We start from the raw sequence: 26815 nt of genomic DNA on the forward strand, positions 1-26815 counted from the left end.
CGGGCTGGGGTGGCTCTGTGGACTGAGCGCCGGTCTGCAGACTGAAGTCGCCGGTTCGATTCCCAGTCAGGGCACAGGCCCGGGTTGTGGGTCAGGTCCCCCGCTGGGGGCATGTGAGAGGCGACTGATTGATATCTCTCTCCCACATCAATGTTTCCCTCCTTCTCTTTCTCCCTCCCTTCCCCTCTATCTAAAAATAAATAAAATATATAAAAGAAAAAGAAAGAAACAGGAGCCTTTTAAAAATATAACATCTAAAAACAAACCGGGATTTATTTCTTCAAAGTACAGATTACATTGTGAGGATGCTTCTGGCATGAGGATAGCATCTTTCTTTAACCCTGCGTCATCAATACCAGGTAAACGACATAAATTAATGCGACTGTTCGCTGGAAGGGCAGCTTAGTCTCCCCTCCGGTGTTAACACCCAGCGCCAGATGAGTACACCGCCCACGCCTCAGACACGTCACTGACCCACTTTGCATTATCATGAAATATGACAAAAAGCTGAGAAACATCAACAAATAATGCACCAAATTCCTCTCCTATTAAAATATAAGCAACTATTGTGTGATTTGACACTTCAGGAAATCACATTTTTGTTGTTAAAATGAAGCAAACGAAACCAACAGTCCCGTGTTCAAGGAGTGAGGCAGTGCAGAGAGGACACAGCTGCGTCACACGGGCCTGTCTCCCACTCCGTGCGGGTCTGGACATTAGAGGCCTGTGTGTACAAAGGACGTACACAGGACAGTGACAACCACTTAACAGATATGGTTGTACACTGGAAGCAGCAACCCTTTATTCTGAAATATATGCTGTCGGAGAGTTAAAACTCAAGTTTATCTTGTTAGAACACATGGTTTCCAAATCCATAATCCTTAAAGAAAATAAAAACATATTTCAGTATTACTTAACTTCACTTTTTAGAAAATGGCCAAGAAGGATTTTATGCCCTGGGTTAAAAAAAAAAATTCTACTTATAAACTAGACACTGCTGTTCCGTTACACAATAAAACTTATTCTAGTTTACCACCCTTAACATATAATACAAGGGTTTTAAGAAAAAAGGCTCACATGCCACCTGATGTGAAATATATAGATTTAATATGTAGTATGTAAATGTAGCTAAATATGAAATAGGGTAAGCGGGTATGTAGCGTCTAAAGGTGAGTCGGGTACAATGAAGCCCGCCGCCCACGGTGGTGACTGTGCTTAGCCGAGAAGGATGTGAATCCAGCGAACTGCTTCTCTGCTGAAAACGTACCCTAAAACAGTGAGCTACAGAGTTGTGGAGGTGTTGTTTTAATTTCCTTCGGATTGAACTCGAGATTACCAGAAGAGCTATGTCAGATGCTGGTTAAAAAACCAAAGACTGTACTTCTCATTTTTTCCCTTTTCTGATTATAACTGGGAATTAAACATCCACGAAGAACTATTTTGAAAATCCTCAAACCTATAATGGGATACTTGAGTCAAAGTGTTTTCTCAGAGTTTTCAAATTATATAAATATTTTAAAATTCATATTAGCACTTAAATATCTTACAGAAGTATATGTATTCTTATATACACACAATTTATACAGAATTAAAATTTAAAAGCTGGATTATTTTAGAACAGCTAATAAAACTACTTAAGAAACTCAGTGAAAGGTCTTAAGAGCTGCAGAGGTGGGGGAGGGGGTGATGCTCCTTTATTCCCAATTCCTCTTTTCTCAGCTTCCAAAGCCCGAATGTAGAACGTGTGTGACGAGCTGTCACTTCGAGGTTTGGGTCCACAATGAAAGCGCACCTCTCCCCGGCCAGTGCCGTCGGCTCAGAGCTTCCTTACGGTGCGGTCCCTGGAGAAACAGCGCTTCTGCTAGTTCTGTCCGTTTAGTTTCCGCAGTAACAGCTCCGGCCAAGTCACCGTCCGCGACCCCAGGGAAGAACGCGACCCTCTGCAAAGAAACAACTTCCCCCCGTGGGTGCTGAGGGCCCTGGCTCCCTTTATTGCCATCGGACGCGTCCGCACCCAGCGCGTCCCCGGCGCCATCAGCCATGTTCCCCGGCCGGACCCTGCGCCCCGGGCGGAGGCGCCGCCGGGCTCCCCGGACGCGCTCCTGCGGCCCCGAGGACCCCCCCAACCCCCAGCAGAAACGCAGGCACACCCACGGGAGCCCGCGGGAACGGGAGGGGCCGGTCCTGGAGGAACGGCGGCGGAGCGGCCGAGAACGCGGCGCCCCAGCAGCAGGCGCCTGGAAAAGGCGGGCTGGATTCCGGCGCGGCAGGCCCGGGCCCCGCCGCCGCGCGCCCGCGGGGACTCCTCGCCAACCGCCGCCGCGTCCCCTCGCGCGTCCCGCGGGGAGCCCGCTGCGTGCGTGTCCCCAGCGCAGTTTGGGGGGAGCAGGAAAACAACGGGAAACGGAAGGACACAAACACGCTCTGCCTCCTTTTGCATCGCGACGTCAAGACCTGAAACGAACCCCAATCCCTTCTGAACTCTGGGGAGAAGGCGGCCTCGGAAGAACACCAACCAGCGCCCAGCGCGGTCGTCAGTCCCCTCAACCGCCCTCCGCGGCCCCCTCTCCCGGACCGGAGCCTGGCTCCCACCGAACAAAGGTTTTTCTTCAGGAAAACGTCTCCTTAAGATGCTGCACCCGCTTTCCCCAACTTTTTTCTCCTTTTATTTATAGATGCCTATCATGGTTTTTAAAATATAAGGTGTGTTTTTCTTTTAACTACCTTTTCCCAACCTCAGAACAAGCATCTGTAATTACGGAGAATGACCCTCCCGACCAAGGAACAAACCACCCCACTCCCCCCCCACCCCCCGACGCTCCGCGAGGCCGGCCAGTGTCTTCCGCTGGCACCGAACAAATAAAACGGGACATTATGTAACCGCCGTCCACTTCTGCTGTTCCGACACACTCGCTCAGATGGTTATTTAACACTGGTCTCGGTTACCAAAGAACCCCCACTTTTGAGTAAACAAATATTGTAAAGAGGGTCAATGTGGGGGGGAGGGGCCGCCGATCAGAGCAGCAGAAATGGAAGTCAAGTTCAGACTTCGTTTCCACAGCGGCCAGCTCAAGAAACTTCGTTCCCCAGCTCGGGCTCCCTGCAAAACCCTACCAACTCCGATCGGCATCTCTCGGCAGCATCCTCCCAAACCTGCAATATTATAGTAATGCCACTGAAATTCGGAATAAAGTTAAAGGAGTGAGGACTCCAGGCATAACCGAGCGCTGCCCTTCCAAAGAGGTTTGACCGCTCGGCGGATGCTGCACGCAGACAGTCAGACGGACCAACCCGGGCTCTGGGGACGGAAGAAAACAACGAGAAACAGAAGCCTGTTCTTCCATTGTAACAGAGTTAAGCAGTATCATTCCAAAGAATATTTTAAATGGTTTTAGAGGACACAATGCAAAAGTCTCTAGTTTTAATTTCACTGTAATGTAATTAGTTTCAAATATGAATAAAATTCTACACAAGTTTCAATCCGAAGATTTGCACTCTAATTAAACTAAACTCACACAAGTCTTTTAGAAAGTGTATGTGCAGCACAGATAGGCCCCTGGTGAAAACTACTCAACAAAATTTAATAAAGATACTGTATTTGGAGAAATCATGCCTATTATCAAGTAACAGACTTCCTTCACTTCACCACTTTTGCTGTCCTGCCCACCCACAGAAGGACACACTAAGCTGGGGCACAATGGCTTCTTCTGTGTGACAGGATCTTGTCAGCAGCAGGAAGGTTAATCAAGCACAATTGGCTTTAATTAACTTATCACTTCCCCTCACCCACTCCAGGGTTCCCCTCACTTCCCCCACGACTTCCTCCAAAGCCCTGACTAGCACCTACAGAGCGGGCGGCAGGCATCGAGGGCCCAGCGCGGCCCACGCGGGAGACGGGCAGCAGGAGCCGGCGGGAAGGAGGCAGGGCTGTGAGGGAAGGTGCAGAGCCACGTGTGTCTGTGTCACGGGCTTACCTGCGACTCTCAACGCATTTTTCCCGTTTTCATTAAGGCTATGACCTGTCAGCGTTTTCACCGATAAAAGAGAAGATTCGTTCCTAGTCCTAAGGCATTTAAAACGAACAAACAAAAACGAAACAGGAGCAATACCGGATTAAAGCCATGAAGATTCTGCTCCTCCCAGTACTGTGCCCTGGACATTGGGATTGAACAAAAAAGGATATTAAAAATCAAATGTTTTGCCCTGGCTGGTGTGGCTCAGTGGATTGAGCACCGGCCTGCAAACCAAAGAACCAAAATGTCGCTGGTTCGATTCCCAGTCAGGGCACAGGCCTGGGTTATGGGCCAGGTCCCCAGTTGGGGGCTCGTGAGAGACAGCCACACATGGATGTTTCTCTCCCTCTTTCTCCCTCCCTTCCCCATTTCTCTAAAAATAAATAAATCTTTTTGAAAAATCAAATGTTTTGAAGTTCTGGAAAGTCAATCCTAATGTGTAACCCTAATCTACAAATATTTTTCTTAATTCTCTCCCTCTAATAAGAATTGAAGACCCTGGCTGGGTAGCTCAGTTGGTTAAAGTGCCGTCCCCAAAATGCAAGTTAGATCCTGTTCAGAGCACAGACAAGAACCAACCAGTGATGCATAACTAAGTGGGACAGCAAATCGGTGTTTCTCTCTCCCCCTTCCTCTCTCTCTCTCAAATCAAGAAACTATATTAAAAAAACCTGAATAAAACCTTAAAGCACTTAAATGAAATAAGGGAACCAAACGACACAAAAGGTAACTTTTTATACAGCAAAAGAAAGCGAAATACTCAAGAGCAAATGTCTTACTATGTTACAGAAAGAGCTTAAGTAATATGAAAACATTAAGAACGTCCTCCTGCCAATAAACTATAAACAGAATGTGAATGAGAAATTCACAGATACAAGTAGTAAAATTCAAGAATTTTCAATAATCCTACTAATCAAGTAAGTAAAAATTTAAGACTGAAGTACTGGTTGTGGACGATTAAACTAAGAATATAAACACGGTCCCTGACTGGTGTGGCTCAGTCGGCTGGACATCAGCCCAGCACCCTGAAAGGTCACAGGTCCAATTCCTGATTCCCAGTAGGAGCACAGGCCTGGGTTGCCCGCCACGTCCCTGGCTGGGGACCTGGGAGAGGCAGCCAACCCATGTGTCTCTCTCGCACATCGATGCTTCTCTCCGTCTTCCTCACTCCCTTCCCTTCTCTCTAAAATTAAATAAATAACATTTAAAAAAAAATAAAAATAAGGGTTCACATTAAGTAGGCACTGTTTTAAATGCTTTCTGAACATGTACCTCATCAATTCTCCCAGGAACCCCAAGGCAGGGGTTCTACATTAGCCCCGTCCCATAGGTAGGTGAGGAAACCGAGACTAACAAGCCTATACCAAGTCCAACAGCTATGACGTGACAGAGGCCCAGTGTGAGGCCCAGCAAGGAGACCTTAGGGCCCACTCACCTCTAAATATGGATCCCGAATCATAAAGCTCCTTTCTTTTAACCTAGGGGTCCTGCCTATGGGAAACTGCCATATAATTGTAACCCGAAATATGAATATAACTACAAAAATATCTGCAGAGCATTTCACATGGTAGAATAAGAAAAAAGTCCTATTATCCAGGGAAGTGGATAAACGGGCGATGGGGGACATTTCCATTAGCTTACGAAATGGAAAATTAACCTTTCAAAAATGTTATGAAGATTACCAACAAGGAGATTTCCTTTTGCATGTTGAGAGGGGAAGTTTGCTACAAAATCTGTAGTGTATGCCGCCGTTAGCACGCTGAAAAAATGAACACACGGGAAGGCTGGAAAGGAAACATCAAAGTAACGGTGTCTGTGGAAGTGGTATGAAAGGGGCGAGTTTTTATTCCCTTTTCTCCATGGTCCGCATTTTCTGTAATAAAAAGATCACTTTGAATAAAATTTAAGCGACTGAAATAATGAATGTCTACAATTAGAAACCCACAGGTTATATGACAATAACATGAGAAATGCAGGCTCAAATTGAGGAAGACAATGCTCTGACATGCTTTCATAAGAACAGGGATCATCTGGTTACATTTCAATAATTTTAGAGAAGAATTACATCATAATATAACCCCAACTATGCTAAGTTTAAACGAAACAAATTCCACCGGAACCAAAGCCAGACGTATGCCGACCTGCCCCAGCCCCTGACGGCCGGGAGGGAAAGGCCTGCGCTTGGCAGGAGCCTCTAACAACACAGGGAGGTCGTGGTTACCACGAACTGGATTAGGGTTCAAAACTGCTAGACTGGGGAATACCATGAGGTACCACGAATAAACACCTGATATGGGATTCTGGCAATAAGCTTGAAATAATTTTTAAAACGTGCGATGACCATTAGGTTCTTTGGCCGGCATCATCTTCCAATGACAGCACTAGCAAGTGTCAAGAACGCCAGGGCCCTTGTCACCAATACCCCACCACCGCGGCGCCTGCAGAGCCCAGCTGCTGGGGACGGAACAGGTCCTCGGGGCCCCCTGAAGAATGAATCAAAGGAGAAAGGGGCCAAAAAGAAGGGTTCGCTGGAGGCGCAAAGGGTCACTAAAGAGGCTAATCAGAAGGCTGGATGGTAAGGACAGGAAGAAATGGAGCAGAGAAGGGAAGCCTGCAGTAGAAAGAATAATTTCTGATACAAATTAGCTACTTCGAGGGGAAAAAATCCACACTTTGATTCATCACCCTTAAAAAAACAAAACAAACAAACCAAAAACCAGTAACATAAACACAAGGACATCAAAACCCCTGCACTCTGCTCCCCGGGGATGCGAGGTTCCGAAACCGTAAGCGCTCCGTCCGAGACACGGGGCTCTGACCGCCGTCCCCCCAGCAGCGCCCGGGCTGAGCTGCGGGGCCCTCAAACCTCAGTTCTCGGCCCCAATGCTGCAGTGAGAGGTCTGTCACAGCCCCCTCTTTCTACGTGGGGACGAAGTGTGTGCATATTTACTCAACGGGGACAGTGGGCGGTCACCCCTCTAGTAACCTGCACGCGCATGTGCTTTCTCAGGGGCCACCCAGCACACTCGGCAGCGCGCGTCACCACGGGCGGCCACCGCCTGGCAGTGCTAAGAGTCCCTCCCCGGAGCATCGCCTGCCACGGGGCTCCCTGCACCCCGGCCGCCTGTGCTTCCTCAGCTCTGAGGGGGGACCTCCATCCCCTTCTGCACCCAGGACAGCTGGCTTCGGACAGCACCTTATTGTTAGAGGGAAGGCTCTCCTGGGGATACGCACCCCTGCAAAGCTTGTAGATAAGCTTCAAGGGGTCAACGAACCCCTTCCCCTCCTTTAAAGTCTATAAAACTTGTACAGCTACATTCCTGGATGCCTTCTTCTGTGGAAAATGGGGATACTGCCAAGGGATCTGTAACCCAAAAAAGATTAAGAACCCCCAAGATTTAATCAAACTCTAAGCACGACCGCCTGACTCAGACCAGTCGGACAGTCTCCTTCCTCCATCTCCCCGCTGAATCTGGGCTTGTTTAATGCTGATGAAATTAATGAAGGGCTTCCCGTGCGCGGGACACCACTCTGAGCATGTCCCACACTCAGGAGTCTCGTTCTCACGACCCCCGCCCCGCGCGGCAGGTACTGTTATCATCTCGCTCACCAGGCGAAGGCACGGAAGCACCAAGGGGCTGTTGGCCCGAAATCACACAGCTCTTCTGCTTCAAAACTGTGAAACTTCTCCCAATGAAACGCGGCTGTTTGCCTGTGTACGCACTTCCTGCCTCTCTCAGCTACAATAATTGTCCTTCTGTTTAACTTCCACTCCAGGCGGAGAGAAAACTAAGCAGCTGTGTGGTCCACGCCGAAGCCCTGCCACACTGCCAGTCCACAGGCGCCCCAATGCCGCATCCACCTTACGTTCCCCGAGTGTTAGAAAGGGACCATGAAAGGAAGACGTTTGTCCCAGGATAAGACTTGGTTTGAGATTTTTAAAATAAGCAGCTGACCGGTTAAAAGTTTCCTATTTGGATGTAGGAAATCCTGAAGAACCTACAAAAATACTAAAACTAGTAAGTAAGTTCCGTAAGACAAGACCAATACATAAAAGTCAATTACACTGCAGGGGTGGAGCCCAGTCTCTTCCCGCCAAGCCCCGCTGTGCTAGCCCCACTGACCGGAGCCTGCCTCACTGCCTTTACAAGCCGTCAGCTGCAGTTGTACGTACTAGCAACAATGTAGCGTAAGTGAAATTAAAAAGGAAAAAAAGAACAACCCATTTACAGCAGCATCAAAAAGAAGTCAATACTTAGGAATAAGTTTAACAAAAAAGTACAAGACATGTCCACTGGAAATTATAAAATACTGAAAAAAATTAAAGGCCATCGAAACGAAGAGGTACGTGATTTCACGTACTGGAAGGGTAAGGCAGCAAAGTCCCCTCAGAATGGATCTACAGATTCACTGGAATCCCTGTCAAAGTTCCAACAGATTTTGGTAGAAATTGACAAGCTAACCCTAAAATGTGTACGGAAATATTATAGGCAAAACAATTCTGGAAAAGCGCAACTCTGGGGAAATCACACCAGAGCCATCGTGATGCTGCCGCGCTGGCGTAAGGACAGACACGCAGATACACAGAACAGGAGAGTCCAGGAATAAGGCCACACATTTACGAGCAGGTGATTTTGAAGACGGCGCCATCACCGTCCAACATGGGAAGGATGGCGCGGTGCTGAAACTGCTGTAGATCCACAGGAGAAGCGGACGCGGACCGTACCACACACCACGCACAGAAGTGAACTCGGCACGTAGGCAGCGCTGACCTGACTGCGGAACCCCAGTCTGTAAAAGCTCAGAGAAACCCACGCAGCCCTCCTCGATCCTAGGTGCGGCCAGGAGCTCTGGGACGCGAAACCAAAAGCACCGAGCGTCCGCAGGAGAAACGATAAACCGAACTTCATCAGAATGAGAAACCTCAGCGTTTCAAAGGACACCACTTAAAAATGAGAAGAATGAGCCACAGACTGGGAGAAAATAACTACAAAGTGTGTAATTTATAAAGGACGTGTATCAGAAATAAATAAAGAAAGCACACTATGAAGACGCTAGAAAAATAAAGAAGGCAGTGGTCGCCAGGGGAGAAAGGCGGGGTGAACAGAGGGGCGCAGAGGGGTTCAGGGCAGGGAACTGCCCCACGTGACGCAGCCCTGACACTGGTCCGAGTCCACAGATGCACGACACATGCGTGCACCTGCACATGGGCGGTCACGATGCGTCACGGCAGGCCCATCAGTTCTGACCAGCACGCTGCTGTGGCGGGGAGGCTGTGCACCAGAGGGGCAGAGGGTGTGTGGGAAACCTCTGCCCCTTCCCCTCCATTTGGCTCTAAACCTAAAATTGGTCTAAAAAACCAGTCTTATGGCTCAAAAATAAAGCACAACACCCCCCAAAATGGGAAAGAGTAAATTAATACTTAAACCAAATAAGATACAGAAATGGTAAGCATTTGAAGAAATGCTCACCAACCTATGTCACGAGGGAAACGCCTATTAAAACCACCACGCGCTATCACTGCACACCCACTAGAGTAACTAAAAGAAAAGACACCCTGACCGCTGTCCTCGGCTGGGTGCTGTCCCGCAAAGTGAAGGTCTCCAGTCCGATTCCCGGGCAGGGCGCGTGCCTGGCGGGGACCTAGGCCCCCAGTCGGGGCCTGAGAGGCAACCGATGATGTTTCTCTCCCTCCCCTTCCCCTCTCCCTACAAGGAAATGAATAAAATCTTTATTAGGAAAATAAATAGAACTGTAAGATATGTAAAGTGTACGTGCCTGAACTTCCTGCACTGACACAATGCAGGTGTTGGGGTCCAAGGCCACGACAATCGTCCGTATACGGTGCTGTGCTCACCCCCCCAAGTGAAGCCTCTGTCCATCACCACTGGCCCCCTGCACCCTCCGCTGCCGCCCCCTCCCCCACCCGCCCCCTGTCCCTCTGGGGGTCACCGCACTGCCATCCGCGTCCACTAACTACTTTTTTCTCTTTTTTATCCCTTCGTCCTTCTCACCCAGCCCCCAGCCTGCCCCTGACAGCTGTCAGCCTTTCTCCGTATCCGTGAGTCTGTCTACTTTGTTAGTTACTGTCTTCATTAGATTCCACATCTAAGTGAAATAAATTCAATAAAAAATAAAACTGTATGAAATAAAACGTATGTCGGGATGATCTGACACAGATACGCATTGCGGAAGGGTCCCTCCTTTCTGGCTAACTAACGCGGCCACATCACATATCTGTCTTCGTTTTTCGGTGAGAAAATTGGAGTCCTGGTCTCTTGGCAAACTTCAATCACATGATACGGTGTTATCAGCCTGTTCCCTCTTCGGGCTGGAAGCTGGACCCGAGCTCCGTAAAGAGCAAAGACCAGGGCGGGACACACCTGGATGCCACGCCTCACTCGGTCACTTCTCAGCAGCGAGGGGCCTTCCCGGGAGTCGGCTGCACCTGCAAGGCGGGACCTAATGATGCCACTGCCCGGGACTGTGAAAGGCCAGGTGAAGGGGCACCTGGGTCAGCACCAGGAGCGCCCGGCCCACGCCGCCAGGTGCTGGGGCCTCCCGCGCCCCATCCTCTCAGTCAAGTTCACGGAATTCTTCAACACTCAGCTCAGATTTCTTTCTCCTGCGCCCCCTGCCTAACTTGGTCTTCTCCAAGCTTCCTCGGGCTTTGGCCTTACCTCCCCCGTAGGGTCTGTCACTTGGCACTACAGTTTGCACCCTATTAGTTAAAAACGAGGATAGGGATTGTGCCTAATTTCTAGTTCTCTGGTACGCAGTGCATGAATGGTCAGTGACGGCGACCCTTTGGCTCGCAGGCCGATGCTCAATCCTCTGAGCCGCACCCACCCGGGCTCATGGCCTTCTTAGTGTTTGAGGCCTCCCCGTCTCTCACGTGAGTGGGAGACAGGCAGGAAGCAGGCCCACAGCAGGATCAAGAGCCCAAGCCCTATGCCTCCCGCATTCATCCCACCTCTGGAAAACGCTGTTTAAATGTGTAACAGTGTTACTAACCACACCCCGTTAGTAACATGCGCTGGTACCACAGAGACCAGACGGCCATAGGCAGTTACAGGTAATGAAACGTATTCCAAAGGCAAACACACATCTGGACTAAAGTAAGCGCCACCCTGTATGACGTGCGTTAGTGCTCATCGTCCAACGTCAGTATTCCCCGTTCTCCGTCCAGGAATACGACAGCGTTCCACGCCCCTGCCCCCTTCAGGTTAGGGGCCCCCGCCGAGTCCCTGGGCCAATGACACGCAAACACCTGGGGGGTCCAAGTGCCAGAGCCCAACCGGCCACGCCGCTCCACGGCCCAGCAGCAGGTGCTAAAAGCTCCCACACCCGCCCGTGATCGCGTGCAGCTGGGCCCGCACTCCGGACCCGCTGGCAGAGGCCACCAGGAGCTGAGGCTGGTGCTGCCCAGCCCGGTCCTGGCATCCTGACGGACACAGAGGAAGGAGGCCAGGGTCCCGACAGCACCGCCGTCCCCAGGTTTGAGAATGTTCTCACCTACTCGGGACTCGGGCTGATCAGCAAACTTTTCACATATGGAATGAATTTTAGGATATTTTTTAAAGGAGAAAGATGATAGTCCAAAGGTTAGCAAAATAAACACTTTGAATGAAAACATTTTAAAAGTTAAAGCGCACACAGAAAAGGCTATGGTGCACATGGAGCAGCACACAGAGGGCAGCGTGCTACTGTTCCTACGTTTGCCCAGAATAAGTACTTCTGCTGCTCCCTCGCCCTGCAGAGGCCAAAGCAGGGGACTCCGGGGTCACCTGAGCACTGCGAGCATCACCACCACAGGGCTGGGCCCCGCCCCCGACATGAGACGGACCTGTCTGCCGCCCAGAGCGGTGACGACCGCCGGCCCCCTCGCCGTGCCCACAGCACTCTCAATCCGGTCCAGGCGGCGGAGGCACTGCACTCCCAGCCTCCTCTGCGGCTGCATGTGGCCGTGTGACCACGTCCCAGCCATTACACACACGCTGAAGCATGGGGTACTCCTCAGAAGGGTGCTTCCGAGGGGAATGCGTGCGCGCCGGCCCACCCTGTTTCTGTGGGCCGCGCGTGTCTACTGACTGGGGCTCCGGTGGCCGTCATGGAATCTGACAGCAAAGGCCACCTGCTAGAAACCACCGAGCGGGGGTACAAAATGAGACCGGTCCCTGACACCTCTGCCCTGCCCAGGTCCCACACGGGCCCCAGCACCCGCCCTCCAGACCTTGATGGGAGAGAAACAAACACTCCCACTCAAGTCACTACTATTTTGAGGCCTTTCTATCACATAAAATGACCCTAACCCAGGCCCACACCCAGGACGCAGGTGTCCCAATACGGGTCTCTGACACTCCCGAGTATCGTATGTGAGATCCCTGGGTAAGTCAAAGCAGTAAAGTCAGACTTTTCTGAAGGCCGATGTACATTATTCTTTTATCTTTCCATTACATATTTACTGATTAAAGTCTAATCTACACTAACAACTACACTTTTAAAAACCATTTAAATCCCCCAGTAATAAAAACCCACCCCTATTCCAAAGCACCTTAGTAAAATGAGGAGCAAAGGCTGGGGGGCAGCACCACTGAACTACAGTGATCCCTCCCTTATCGGGGGTATTACATGCCAGACCCCCCGCGAAGTAGGGACCTCACATTTATTCTATGCTCTCAAACCTACGTGACTTTAACCACATACGCATACAGCACCGCAACATCCCGCGGTACAGTGAGGCCGCGAGAAGGGAACCAGGATATAGAGGGGCTGCTGTGTCTCAGCAAAGACGTTGGGAAAGAGTGATCTTTACCACTCACACTCCAACAACTATGTTTCTGCTTCTAAAGTCTCTGAATTCACGAAAACCACCTGCTTCCACGCTGCATCGCTACGTAACAAGCCACCACAGAGACGGGCCGATGAAAACGACCCAACTCTATTTATCTGTGACTTTGCAAGCTGGGCTGGGTAGGCTCGGCAGGCTGGTTCCTCAGCTAGTCTTCCAGGCGGTCACCCGACTCAGGGCTGGACCCAGCCGGGGTGTCGTCTGCCTGTGGTCGCAGAATGCCTCCCTCCCCACCAGGTCTCTCCGGCAGGACAGGCCCAGCTTTCTTGCGTGAGGGCTCTTGGCTCCAAGCATGCAAAAGTGGGAGTTCCAGGCCTTCCCAAAGCGCAGACCCCGAACTAGCAGAGCACCGTCTCTCTGTGGTCTGCTGCGTAGAGCGGGTCACACAGCCGGCCAGCAGGCACCGGTCATCGGAGGTCGCCTATTAACAGCCGGCCTTCCCGCCCTTCCTTTACGCGCCCAGGCGAGCACCTCAATGTACGACTTCGTGAACGCCATCATCTCTAGGGCTCAGCTCTCTGTAGAAGGAAGGGACGCACTACGTGTCTTCAGAATCCTCATCTGGCTTTAAAATTCTGTAACTCTATTAAATACATTGTTACTTTATATGCTACTGGGTGCCTACTGCCCACACATGGGCCATGTCCATCAGGCTCCCCAATGGTCAGGAAATTGGGAAGCGTTTTTTCTTCCCCAGGCTCCGCTGGAGGACGGACTAAGAACAAAACACACAGACTTCACCATGACCATCAACGATGCTGTTTCTGACGTAAGTGGATGATGTTACATTGAGGCATAAAGATTAAAAATGACCCAAGCATAAAAGACATAAAAAATCATTTTAAAACCACATGATCAGAAGTCTCATTAGGAGACCCAATCAAAGATCACTACGGCTGCATTAACAAGCGCAGGCGACAGAAGTGTCTGGAATGGTTTTGAGACAGCACTGCCACATCTGCCGCGTCTAGAGAACTGCCCCGGTTGCGTCTCGTGTGCGACTCGTGAGAAGAAACATGCTACAGATTTCTGCTGACCCGGCTTTTTTATCTCCTCTTTCTCTTTATGAAGGACGGCTGTCCAGAAAGGACATCTTCCCTGCCTCCCTCCCACCCCAACGACTCCTCCGTACTCGATGCCATGGCGGGTTCAGAGGCCGGTAGTATCTCGTCATATGCGCATCACTAACGAGTTCGAGCACATGAGGCAAACACGTGATTGATCATTGGTGACAGTGGCAAAACCAAGAGCATCAAATTCTTGTAACAGCACATCTTTTAGCTTTTCGTCCTCACCTGAGAATATATTTACTGGTTACAGAGCAGCGGGTCTCAACCTGTGGGTCGCAACCCCTTCAGAGGTCGAACGACCCTTTCACAGGGGTCGCCTAAGACCCTTGGAAAACACATACATAATTACCTATTGTTTTTTGTGATTCATCACTATGCTTTAATTATGTTCAATTTGTAACAATGAAAATACATCCTGCATATCAGATATTTACATTACGATTCGTAACAGTAGCAAAGTTACAGTTATGAAGTAGCAACAAAAATAATTTTATGGTTGGGGTCCCCACAGCATGAGGAGCTGTATTAAAGCGTCGCGGCATTAGGAAGGTTGAGAACCGCTGTGCTAGAGAGAGGGAGTTGGGGTGGGGGGAAACTTGGATTGGTTGGCCTCCCGTACACACCCTGACTGGGGATCGAACCTGCAACCTAGGTGTGTTCCTGATGGAGGAATCAAACCTGCAGCCTTTTGGTGCACTGGATGACATTCCAACCAACCGAGCCACCCGGCCAGGGCGACAGCAACTCTTAATAGCACTTAGTTTTTGCCAGACACTGTTGCGAATGCTACACATGTGTAGATCCACAGCCACCCACAACGAAGGGTGCTAGTATGCCCGCTTTGTAGACGAGGCAACTGAGGTGCAGAGAAGTTAAGTGACCTCCCAAGGTCCAGAGGTTAAAAGCAGTAGAACTGGGATTTGAATACACCCAACCTTAGCCTCAGAATCTGTGACGTCCCCAGAACTTGGTCCCTCTCATTTGTAAAACAAGACTATGGTTTTAAATTACAGTTGACCCTTGAACAACATGGGTTCAAACTGCACAGGTCCCCTTCTCCCAGATTTTTTTTCAATAAATACTGTAAATGTATTCTGTCTTCCTTTTGATTTTCTTAATAACATTTCCTCTAGCTCACTTGATTGTGAGAATACAGTGTATGTAACATGTATGACATACAAACTGTGTTACCAGTAAGGCTTCAAGTCAACAGGAGGCCATTAGTAAACTAAGTTTTCAGGGGAGTCGAAAGTTATACACAGCCCTGGCTGGTGCGGCTCCGTGGACTGAGTGCTGGCCTGCAAACCGAAAGGTCACAGGTTTGATTCCCAGTCAGGGCACAGGCCTGGGTTGCAGGCCAGGTTCCCAGCTGGGGGGTGTGCGAGAGGCAATCAACCCATTTTTCTCTCCCTCTCTCCCTTTCCCCTTTCTCTTCTCTCTGAAAATAAATAAAATCTTTTCTTTTTAAGTTATACACAGATTCTTGACTATGCAGAGGGTCAGCACCCCTAACCCCTGCATTGTTCAAAGGGAAGGTAAACTGTATTGGGTTTTTTAAAAAATGCGCACCTCTGGCTAGAGTGGCTCGGTGGGTGGAGTGTCGTCCCACAATCCAAAGGGTCTCGGGTTTGATTCCAGGTCAGGGCACATGCCAGGGTTGTGGGTATGGTCCCCTGTCCAGGAGCGAGCGAGGCAAGGAGGGAGCGGCAGGTCATGTTTCTCACATCTATGTCTCTCTACCCACCCCCCATCCTTGTCCCTCTCTCTCAAAATCCATGGGCATGTCCTCAGGGGAGGATAAAAACTTAAGATACCTGCATAGATGTCCATATGGAAGCATATACTCCCAACAAGTATCCAAATTGATGAATTATCCTTCCAAATAATTTTCAATGCACAAAATATATGCAGTTTGGGTTTGTGTGCTTTTTATAGAAAACGATATTAAACTTATTGGTTTGCAACCCTTGGAATTTTTTTCAAGTCAACGAATGGACCGTACACCTCGCTTGGGTACCCACGGGGCTGCCCCTCTGTCCTGACGGAAGCCACGGGGCTGCCCACGGAGGGGCACGCTGTGCCCGTTCTCTCCCGGTTTTCCACTCTTCTCTGCTGCCGTGAGCATCTCTGCACGTGTGTGTACCTGCCCACGTACAGGGGAGCACATTCCAATTTCCGGTCTCCTTTTCATGCACTTTCGGGGTCGCTCTTCCCCACCGCCTACTGGTGCGTTGTAACCCTTTCACTGCTTTCCACACACTCCGGTAAGTCACCCCCGGAATCTCCCGTCCCAACCTAGCCCTGCACTCCCAGGCACATCGCAATCCTCCCAGCTGCTTCTAGCTCTGGACGGGTATGTCAGGAACTTCAGAATTCCTTCCCCTCGGCCATTGAAAGCCGCTTCCTTTCCTCCACGCCCTGCTGCTGCCCTCTGCCCTGAGGCCTCGAACATTCCCTCTGCCCCCAGGTGGGCTCTCTGCGCCTGTCGCCCCCAGGGAGAGCCTCCTGCAGAGCGACCACACAATCACCGGCATCAGTGCCTGCCCCGAACTGGACGCGAAGCTCCGCAGAATACAAAGGAATGTAACAGCGTTCCTGTCCCGAAGCAGACTGCAAACATCCGTTTTTAGAACTTTCATTTACAAAATAAAGGAACCTGGGCGGCAGGCACTAGCTGAAGACCCGCAGCCGCTCACGCCCCAGACTGGATTTAGCCCTCAAGGCGCAGGCCGAAAACACTTAGCCATCAGGCCGTCTTCCGATCTACGCGTCCAGCCCCCTCCGCTGGGAACCAGAGTGAGCAACCCCATCTCAGTCTGCGGTGGCCCCATCCCATCCCTCAGCTGCACCTGAGCAAGGTCTCTGGCCTCCCCGGCCGGCCGCTCCGGGCTGTTTCCACCCACACTTTCCCTAATCAAAGACCTGCAGGGTCAGCTGTCATTCAGGGCCTTACAAGCTGCATGCAACTCATTGAAAAGACCTGCCTGGTCCTTCTAAACGGTTTACAGCCCCAGGGCTCATTAGAGTGGCAGTCAAGGACCCTCACAGCTGGGCCCACGCCCCACATTAAGCCTCTAGTTCCAGTCACACTCCCAGAAAACACTTCCAACACTTCTTCTGTCTCCCATAACTTTATTCATATTGTTACCCGCCCCACCCCTGCCCCTAACACTCTTCCTTTCTTCTCACTCTGCTTGGCCAAATCCTACTGATCCTTCAAGGTCTAGGTCAGGAACTGCTTTCTCCTCGTCTGCAGACCCCCCAGGCGGCAGGGAGCCTCCCCGCAGGCTGACTCTCCCCGGGGTATTACTGCTCCCATGCTCTCTGTGACGTGCCAAAGGAAAGGTCCACAAAGTTACGGAAGAGCATCTCTCAGACCCCTTAAACGATTTCAGCATTTCTGCATCATGCCCAGTCACTGCTAGCGCAAAACTCACAGCAGAAGCAAAGTCCCACAGGCTTCCTATCGGCCACAGGAGGCTTTTTCTAGAGAAGTATAGAAAGAGCTGTGTCATTCCTGCTTCTCTTAACTTGCTTTCTGAAGTCCTCCAAATTCTGCAAATGGAGACTGATATGTCCAATTACAGACTCAAGATTGGCCTACACTAACCACAAGCATAAATTTATGTGCAGACCATCACAAGGAAATTTTTAAAAAAGACATCATCCCTATTTCACTCAATAACTTCTGCAATTTACACTGCTAAAAAGTTCTGAAAATAGGAAAATGGTCATTTTAGCACCAACGTGATGAAGAACAAATCTAAAGAGAGAAGAAAGGAACCGATGTGTTGGCTGAAATGAAAAGCTGAGCGAAAACAAGGAAGAACAGAGGAGCATACAAACAATGCCGGGAAAGCTGGTTCCGCGTCAGTTCTGTGCAGCTGACCTTCGGCCCAAACCTCTCATAGGTTACAAACTCTACCAAATCCTATCAAGGGACCTCACGCGTCCCCAACAGGCAAGCGCACAGGGAGGGCATCCAAGGTTCTCTGCAAGCAAAGACTGACCATTCTTGGTTTGGAAGGACCATGAGGTTCCGCGGGAGCCCGCGAGGCAGAGCAGGAAAGGGCTTAGGGACACAGGGCTGGAGAGGGGCTGCCCGCGCGGAGGAAACCCGGGCGGACCAGCACACAGGGTTGCCCAAACGCAGAGGAGTGGCGGCGGGGCAGAGCGTCTTCCTCTCTGCAAGCTGACTATGGACAGGTCTGGAACGGTGGGACTAACTGAGACAATGCGAAATGTATCGCATCGCTGTTTTCCGAATGGGAAAACTACCTTGTGAGACTTCCGTTTCCGCGGGGAGCCATGTTTAGTAAGTTGACATAGTATTAATAGCCACCAACAGACTGATAAAAATTCATATATTCAACTAAAAACATCATATTCTCAAAGACTGGAGATTTCATGGGTCAGACAAGTGGGAACATGGTGACCTACCTACCACGAGGCCAGGGGAGAGAACTGCCGTCTGACAGATAAGAGAGGCTGTCATTCCCGGACCAGCTTTTTGAGTAAATTAAAACATTTCAGTGCCCATTAATTGTCAGAGACTACTAATTACTGAAAATGTCCATTTACCTAATTTCTTCTGAAATAAAAACAAAGAATTACTATCATAAAAGTTACAAATTTGCATTATCTCCAAGGGCATAAATAATAATGATACCTCTCAGCTATAAAACGTTTTTTGTAAGTGAAACTGCATCTACTATAGTGCAACGGTTTTTCATCACTTACTCAAGTTCACGGCTGAGGAAATGAGAAAGTGCGGGGAGAGCGGCTGCACACCAGCACCGCACGGCCGGGTGCCGGGCCCGGGCACGGCATCACTGGTCGGGCCTAACCCTCCTGCGGCTCTAATGCCCCAGGTGGCCGTCCCATGACTGTAGTTGCCCTCTAAACAGAAAGTGGTGCAGGCTCTCAATTTATTCACAAAGGGCCAAGGATAGTTACAGCCTCAGAAACCCTATCCCAAGACCCTCCCCATCCCCAATATCTACTTAGTTGACTTGGTAAGAAATATGGTAGAATGTTTTCTTGGCTTCCCTTATATATTCTAAGGAAGGGGAAACAGAAAACTAGAAACCATAGCTTCAGAAAGTGTTTCCTTAACATCAACAGAAAAGTAATGAGGCCTCTAAATGTGCCTACTCCGTGTCAGGGGCTTCTTCACCAGCAGGACGGCCTGCAGGTCCCACGGAGATTGTGAGGTGCTTTGGGGGGGAAGGGGGAAGGAAGAAGAAGGGGAAGAGTCTAGTCAAGGAACAAGTACAAAGGACCCGTGGACATGGACCACAGAGTGGGTGGGGACTGACTGTGGGAGCACCATGCGCAGGGGTGGGGGGACAACTGTAATAGGACAACACGATAAAATAAAAATAAAAATTATGAGGTTCTCCAAATAACCAAAGAATTAGATAATCCTTACTGTTGAGAACTTTTAGACAAATGTAAATTTCACTGTCCCGCTTGACTTCTGTATTACCAAAAAAAAAACCCCAAAAACTTAGTGCCCTGGCTGGGTGGCTCAGCTGGTTGGAGCGCCGTCCCAGTGCACCAGAAGGCTGAGGGTTCGACCCCCTGGTCAGGGCGCACACCTAGGTCTCGGTTCAATCCTGGGAGGCAACCGATCGATGTTTCTCTCTCGCATCGATGTCTGTCTCTGTCTCCTCCTACCCTTACTCTCTCTCTAAAATCAATAAAAATAAATTTAAAGAAATATCCTTGGGTAAGAACTTAATAAAAAAAACTCTTATTTATATACATCTCAAATTCTGCCTCTAAGAATAATAGCTTCAGTTCAAAATTCTTTCAGACAGTAAACATAATTCTAAACTAATAATAATTAATGTAAAACCAGTAACTATGTAGCCTATGGATTTTTTTAACTTGATAAAACAATTATCTAATATTAAATAAACCTCAGGCCAGATCTGTCAAAAAGTTATCTAATATTATAAAATAAGAAAATGTTAAATGTTTACCTAATTATCAAAAATTCAAACTCAAAGTGTAATTAGCAGTACACAAGTACCTTTTTTAACCTAAAGACAAATACACTAACCCAGTTTTGAAAAAGTCAAGATATACCCATGTTCTCTCACAAAACCCACTTCGTGACCATCTAAATAACACTGACAACTTAAAAACCTTTATCTCCACTGTATTTCACAAGGAATATTAGTTTTCATTTTCTACATAATCAATTTGCAAGCACTTTCAGTATTTACAAACCCAGTTCCCAGCTGCTACCCGCCAGCGTCCCTTTGGGGTCTCACCAGTTAACTGCACGGTCTGCTCTGCATGTACGTGTCTCAACACTGGGTAGCCGCCCACCGAGAACCTCCTCTTTGCTTTCATTTCACTTCCTGGTTTCCATTTACATGTTTCTAAAATATGTGGAGACTCCATCCCCTCGAAAAAACACACCTAATTTTAAAGAATTCACTAAAAATTTGAACTATCGACATTACTACGAGACTTAATTTCTTATAAGGAATGCTGTACCTGTTTTCAAATCTGAAAGAGCAAACTCTCTTAAGACTTAGAAGTGTTCCAGACATTTTCCAAAGTGTTGATGTTTCTATACTGTCAGATTGGTGTGTTCTGCAGAAACTGCAATAATAAAGTGGTAACACCCCAAATCAACCTATTTTTCTGGTGCACGCGTAGCTGCACTAATACAGACGAACCCCTTCCATCTCGAGAAGGGAGCGTGCACTTGCCGGAGTGGGCCAGGGGCTTGACGACAGGTTGGTGTACTCTTTCTAGAGAAAGAATTTAAAAACAACTCAAACATACAACAGTCCCAAGTGAAAGTTCAGGAAGAAACCAAAAAGTGCCTTCCAAATGGAGAAAATGGGAAGCAATGAAATTAAAAGCCGAACAGGGCTCCATGTGTTGCTTTAAAGGACACAAAAAAGTAGCGAAGAAGTTTAAAGTCACTTAAAACTCCACCCCCCTTCTCCGAATTTCACTCAAAAGGCCGATCATGGCATTTTACCGAAGACAGGACACTGTCATGCAAGCGGCCCCCAACGCCCCGATTCTGCCCCGGAGGAGCGCACGCAGGGACGCAGACCCCCCGCGCTGGCCTCCGGGCCGGCGTGTCCGCGCGGGACGGGCTGCCCGCGGAAGATGGAGGCGAGCTGCAGGCCCCGAGCGCTCCCCGAGCCGGGGCCGCAGGGAAAGAGCGCCCGAGCCGAGCGCCCCGGGCCCGGCCCCGGCCAGCACCGCTGCTCTCACTGTATCAGCAAAGGCAACACTGTCGCCGCCGGAGTCCGCCGGAACCACAACAACAGGAGCAACAGAGTATCCATCCCTGCGCCGCTTCCTCCGCTCCCGGCGACCGCGGGGCCCGCGCCCGCACAATGGGACGAGCCAGCGCCACGCTGCAACTTCAGGAGGCCGCCCGGACGTTCGGGGCGCCCCGGCGCCGCGGGGCTGAGCGCCTCCCGGGCACCCCACGGCCGCCGGCACCTCCGGGCCGAGCAGCCGCGGAGCCGGCCATTCGGGAAACAGCCGACGGCGGCAGCGGAGGGAGCCGAGGCGCCGGGGTCGGGGGCGTGCTCCGCGGCCCCCGGGGGCTGTCCCCGGCCCAGCAACTTCCACGCAAGTTCGCGGCGCCCCGCCGGCGCCCCCCGCCGCCCCGCACGCGCGGCCCCCGGCGGCGCGACCGCACAGGAGTTGCGCGTTTGGGGCCGGCGGCGCGGTGGGGGAGGGGCGGGAGAAGTCCACCGACTTCCCAGCGGCTCGGGGACGGAGCGGAGCGCCGGTGTGGGAGCCAGAAAAGTTGGAAGGTGACAAAGACGCGCGGCCCCCGGCGCGTGCGGCCCCGCCGCCGCCCCGCGCCCCCCCGCCGGCGGGAGCCCACCTGGCCGCGGCGTTTGACAGCTCGGCCGGCGTCCCGGGGCGCGCCGCTTTGTAGTTGACAATAAACTCGCCCGGGCCCCGCCAGGTGTGCCGCCGGGTCTGCTCCGTAAACGACCCGGCCAGGCCGGGCGGCGGCCGCGACACGGGTCGCCCCAGCGAGAGGCGCCCGGCACGCGCGGCGCAAGGGCCCAACTAAAAAGTAAAGTGTGGCGGCGGCGGCGGCCGGTGGGGCGGGAGGTGCGGGGCGCCCGCGGGAGGCCCGGGCGCGGCGAGGGGCGCGGGGCAGGGCGGCGGGCGGGCGGGCGGGCGCCGGGCCGGGGACGCGCGGCGGGCGGCCCCACCCCCACCCCGCGGGGGCGGCGGGCGCGGGGGCGGCGGGCCGGGCGCGCGGTGACAGCTCCGGCCCGGCGCCGCGGCTGGCTCCCGGCCTGGCTCCCTCACACTCAACTTACTTCTTTCTGGCTCTCTGGAAAGGGGAAGCGCCATCTTTGCGAGGCCGGCCCCGAGGTCTTTTGTCTGCGGCTGCGGGGCTCGGGGCCGGGGCTCCGGGCTCCTCGGGGGGTGGTGGCGGCGGCTGCGGCTGCTCCGCGCTCTTGTCCTCCTCCGACGACATCCTAGTCACCAGGAAAGACACATGGATCCCGGTCCTCCTCCTGGGGGGCTCCTCCCGCCGCCGCCGCCGCCGCCGCGGCCGCCGCGGCCGCTGCTGCTCGGGTTCCTGCTCCCCGGCTCAGCCTCTCGCATCGCCCGCAGCCCCGGGAGCAGCAGCAGCAGGTACCGGGAGAGGCGGCAACATGGAGCGAGCAGGACACGCACTCACACACATAGGCGCGGGCGCGCGCACCTCGGCGCGCAGGGGCCGGGCGGGGGGCGGCGGGCGGGGCGGGCGGCCGCGAGGGCGGGGCCGGCGGGCGGGGATTTGCGGGCGGCGGGCGGGCGGGGCGGGGCGCGGGCGGGGGCCGCGTGCGGGCGCGGCGGGGAGACGGAGGGGTGAGGGGCGCCGGCCCCGGGTCTCCGCCCGCGCCCCTCCCCCAGGCCGCCCGCCGCGGGGAGGAGGCGGGGGCCGGGCGGGGGGCGGGGCGCGCGGGCGCGCGCGCGCGTGGGGGGCGGGCTGGTGGGTGGGGGTCGCGCCCCGCCGGTGCCCCTCCCCCGCGCGGGCCGCGTCACGCCGGGCGGCGGCGGCGAAGTTTTGACAGCTGCTCCAGTTGTTGTTGTGGGTTCCGGGCTGCGCGCGCGTCGGCCCCTCGGCGCCCGCCCTCCCGGCCAGGGGAGGAGGAAGTTTTGCGGGTGTGCTTCGCCACACGGCGACACACACTCCCGACCGTGCTCGTCGCGCGAGGGTCGCGCCGGGGGTCCCCCGGGCGCCCCGCACCACGGACCTCTCAAACTCGCCGCCGTCTCGCCCACGCGCGGCTGCCGCGACGCCCCCGCCCCTCCCCCCTTCCCCGCGCGTCGCCGCTGCCACTCACAGGGCTGGCTCCGCGCATGCGCCGCCCGCGGACGCGCCGCCGCCGCTGACCTCACCGCCCCTCCCCCTCCCCGCTCCCCCCGCCCGCGACGCCGCGGCTCCGGCTCCGGCTCCGGCTCGGGAAAGCGCCAAGCTGCGGAGGCGGAATCCGGGATCGGCGTCGGGTGGCCGCGGCGGCCGCGCGGGGCGGGGGGGTGGGGAGAGGTGGCGGTCGCTCGTGCGCGCGCGCAGGGCCGGACGGGCTCAGCCGGCCCCGTCCGGGGCGCTCCGGCTGCAACGCGCGGCTGCGGGGGAGAAGGCGCCGCGACTTCGCGGTCATCCCGTCCCACTGCTACTTCGTTACTACAGCGTCCTTTAGAAGGAATGGCCCGGGCAGGGCTCCTCCAGCCGGACGCAGGAAGAGCCGTCCGTGCAAACCCAGCAACTTGGCCTTCACGTGCAGGCTGTTCGGGGGCTTGTGCGGACGGACAGAACACCGCGTCCTTCCAAGCGCCTCTGGTCACCAGGAAAGACGGTAAAAGAAACCGAGGGAGCAGCAGCGTTCTGACACCTGCGCTTTCTCGGGGAGGACAGCGGCGGACCTGGGGCTCCGAGTGTCGTGTGTGGGACAGGGAGGCGGCCGGACAATGTGCTTTCCCCGGACGGATCAGTAGCGGCAGTGAAACCAGGGCTGATCTGAACTGGAGGGAGGACCTCTCAACCCTCCATCTGCAAAGGAGTCAGGGTGGCCTGCCATTCAGGGAGCAAAAGCTTATCCTCGCGGCTGCACACACTGGGCACTTTCTATGGCTTATTTCCATCTTCGCAACAGTTTTAGTATAGAATAAAAATAATATGCTGGTTCTTCCAGCTATGATGTTCCCTTCCCTTCCTCCCAATAGCAGAATATAAACTTTTAATTGTATTTCCTATTTGGGCAAAATATAGTTTAATTTTCAGAGTCTATTCTGATTAAAGGCATCCCTTTTTGAAATGGCTGAAATGACATTAATAGTCATTTGAATTCCTTCAAGGTTTGATCCCTACTGGCTTTTTCAAGTTGCCTAAATTTACAGCCATGGGAATTTTGAGCTTGGGGAGAAGCTGGCTTGGTAAATGCAAACTATAAATTAAAAGTGTCGATTATACACAGAAATACGACATCTGTGACTGATGATAAATGTATGAAGTGGTGTATTTAAAATCTATTATTACTCACCCTTTTTCATATTTTCTACACATGGTGCTTTAAAGTACACTTTCAAAGACTGGATCATTGATGCAAGTGTTTATCTGGATTCAATGCTGAAATTAAAACAGCCATTTCCAACTGTGCATGAAACTATGTACCTGGACAATTCAGGTTACTTCTTCAGCACTCAGGGGAAGTTGGGTCAGGATGGGCACACAGCAGGCCACAGGTCTGTGCAGTGATGCTTCTGGAAAGATACAAGATGGTGATGGTGAGTAAGCCCAGCTCCAATCTCCATTCCTTCGGCTGCCGTGAGCAAACAAGTAGCTGGGATCGCTTTTAAAAACACAGTAGGCTTGTCCACATGAAGTTATCACAGGCAAACTTCAGGCAGAGCAAATAAAATATAACCCAGGATGCAGAGGAAGTATTCAAGAAATACTTATTCAACATAAAGGTTTTCAAAGGTTATTCCATTCCCATTATCCAAATTACACAGCTCTGAGACCACATGGCAGCAAAAACCAAGAAGGCAGGTAGCTGCGGTGCCTCCAAATTGTAAAATTTGAAAGACATGAGCATCTGCAAAGAAAAAAAAAATTAGAATGTCTGCTTTCTGCTACATACACATGGTAAATAGGCATTTCCTTCAATATGGTAGATGTGCGCCCAAGTGCAATCATCTCTGAAGGGTGGGGTTGCTAGGAGCTTTCACTTTCCATATTACATTTCTCTATATTATAATCTTTCAAAGCACACGTCATATTATCAGAAATATATATTAAATATTTAAGATGTGGGTGGAGTGAGGGCTTTATCTGCAACAAAGAAGAAAACCACCTCTCATGAAACTAAGAAAATGAGATTCTCAGAGTCTAGCAAGCGACAGTGAATAAAAATTCATAGCCAAGGATCTGTTCTTACTAACTGAAGGCCTATAAGTGTCATTGATACGGTCTTCATTCGGAGTGTGCCCATCTTGATAATCACTTTCTTTTAGTGAACGTAAAAATGTGGCTAAGGCTCTCCCACAGCTTCCTGCTAATTGTCGCCCCCCCTCTTTTTGTTTACCCCTGAGGCCCTCGATTCCTCAGGGCGTTTTAGGAAAGAAACTCTTACAGCTGAGGAAGGACCACTGAAAACCTCAATTCTAGACCTTACCATTTTCATATTCATATTTTTACTATCAAAGTAACGCTTTAAAAAGCTGCCAGTAATGGCTATCTTTTTTTTTCCTCCTTTATTTTTCAGTAGAAAAAGTTTAAAAAATTTCTATCACTTAAAATTCATTCATGTTTAGTCCGTGGTTTTTAGCTTTTCAAATGCATATTGCTCTGCGCAAGTTATTTCAGTAATTTATACCATGTACCTGTGATACATAAAAAGGAAAGACCCTGAGAAGAAACAAACAGAACAATCCCCTTAAAAAATAACTTGTGTCTAAGCGCAGGAGGCAGGAGTAGGTGGCCCTTCTGTGCTTTTTTAAAGAGATAAGCATCTTGCCCTCTAGGGGTGCCTGCTCTAGGCCTGGCACTACTGAAGGTAAACACAGAAGGGACAAGCAGGCAACTGAAAAACAAACATGGAAAAACATACAAATAGATTAAATATTTATGGCCACTGTGTACATGATCATAATTGTAAAAGGAATGCAGCTGGAGCTTTGGGGGGAGGCGGGGCGGGGGTGGGGACACCAGTCAGCAGCCAGCTTGTCTGTTCCCAGGAGAGTGGCCAGCAGGTGGGTCAGGCACGCCTAGAAAAGGGCTCCCTTAGGCTCCTCCCCTTTGTTGCTCTACAGCAAAGTGGTCTCGTGGATTCCTGGGGGTGCCGCCCCGAGAGGCCACAAACTGGGCGGCTTCCACAACAGAAGTGTGTTCTCCGCCGGTTCTGGGAGCTAGAGGTCGGCGTTCGCAGGGCTGGTCCCTTCGGGCGGCTCCGAGGGAGAACCTGTGCCATGTCTCTCCGGGTGGCTGCTGGCTGCCCCCCGTCCTTGGCGTCCCTTGTCTTGTAGGTGCATGACTCCAGTCTCTGCCTCCGCCCTCACAGGGCCATCTCGTCTGCATGTCTTAGGTCCTCACATGGTGTTCTGTGTGTGTGTGTGTGTCTTCCGTTCTTGTAAGGACGCCAGTCATACTGGGTTCAGGACCCGCCCTACTCCAGTACGACCTTGTCTTAATTATGTCTGCAACAGTGTCCCCCCCCCTTCGGCTCTCACTTTAGACTCCATTTCCACGCCAGACCACTGCTCTCCCAATGGCGATGGCCATACGCCCCTCCAGGCACTTCCCTGACACCTGTGCTTCACCCCAGCACGGCTCCCTGCCTGGAATGGACTGCCGATGAGCTGCCTGTACCCCGTCCCAGACC

General features: G+C 51.9%; 1 protein-coding gene across 1 annotated transcript in view; it reads right to left on the reverse strand.

Moving 5' to 3' along the window:
- The window catches only part of KMT2C (lysine methyltransferase 2C), a 204449-nt gene extending 181778 nt beyond the window's left edge, over positions 1-22671 (reverse strand). Inside the window, exon 1 of the mRNA XM_090287721.1 lies at positions 22262-22671. Coding sequence (XP_090143847.1) covers positions 22262-22422 — 161 coding nt within the window. The 5' untranslated portion in view covers positions 22423-22671. The remainder of the gene's footprint in view (positions 1-22261) is intronic.
- Between the last annotated feature and the right edge of the window lie 4144 nt (positions 22672-26815).

Source organism: Furipterus horrens, unplaced genomic scaffold (assembly GCF_987537825.1).
Source record: "Furipterus horrens unplaced genomic scaffold, mFurHor1.1.pri manual_scaffold_9, whole genome shotgun sequence".
NCBI classification, from domain to species: Eukaryota; Metazoa; Chordata; class Mammalia; order Chiroptera; family Furipteridae; genus Furipterus; species Furipterus horrens.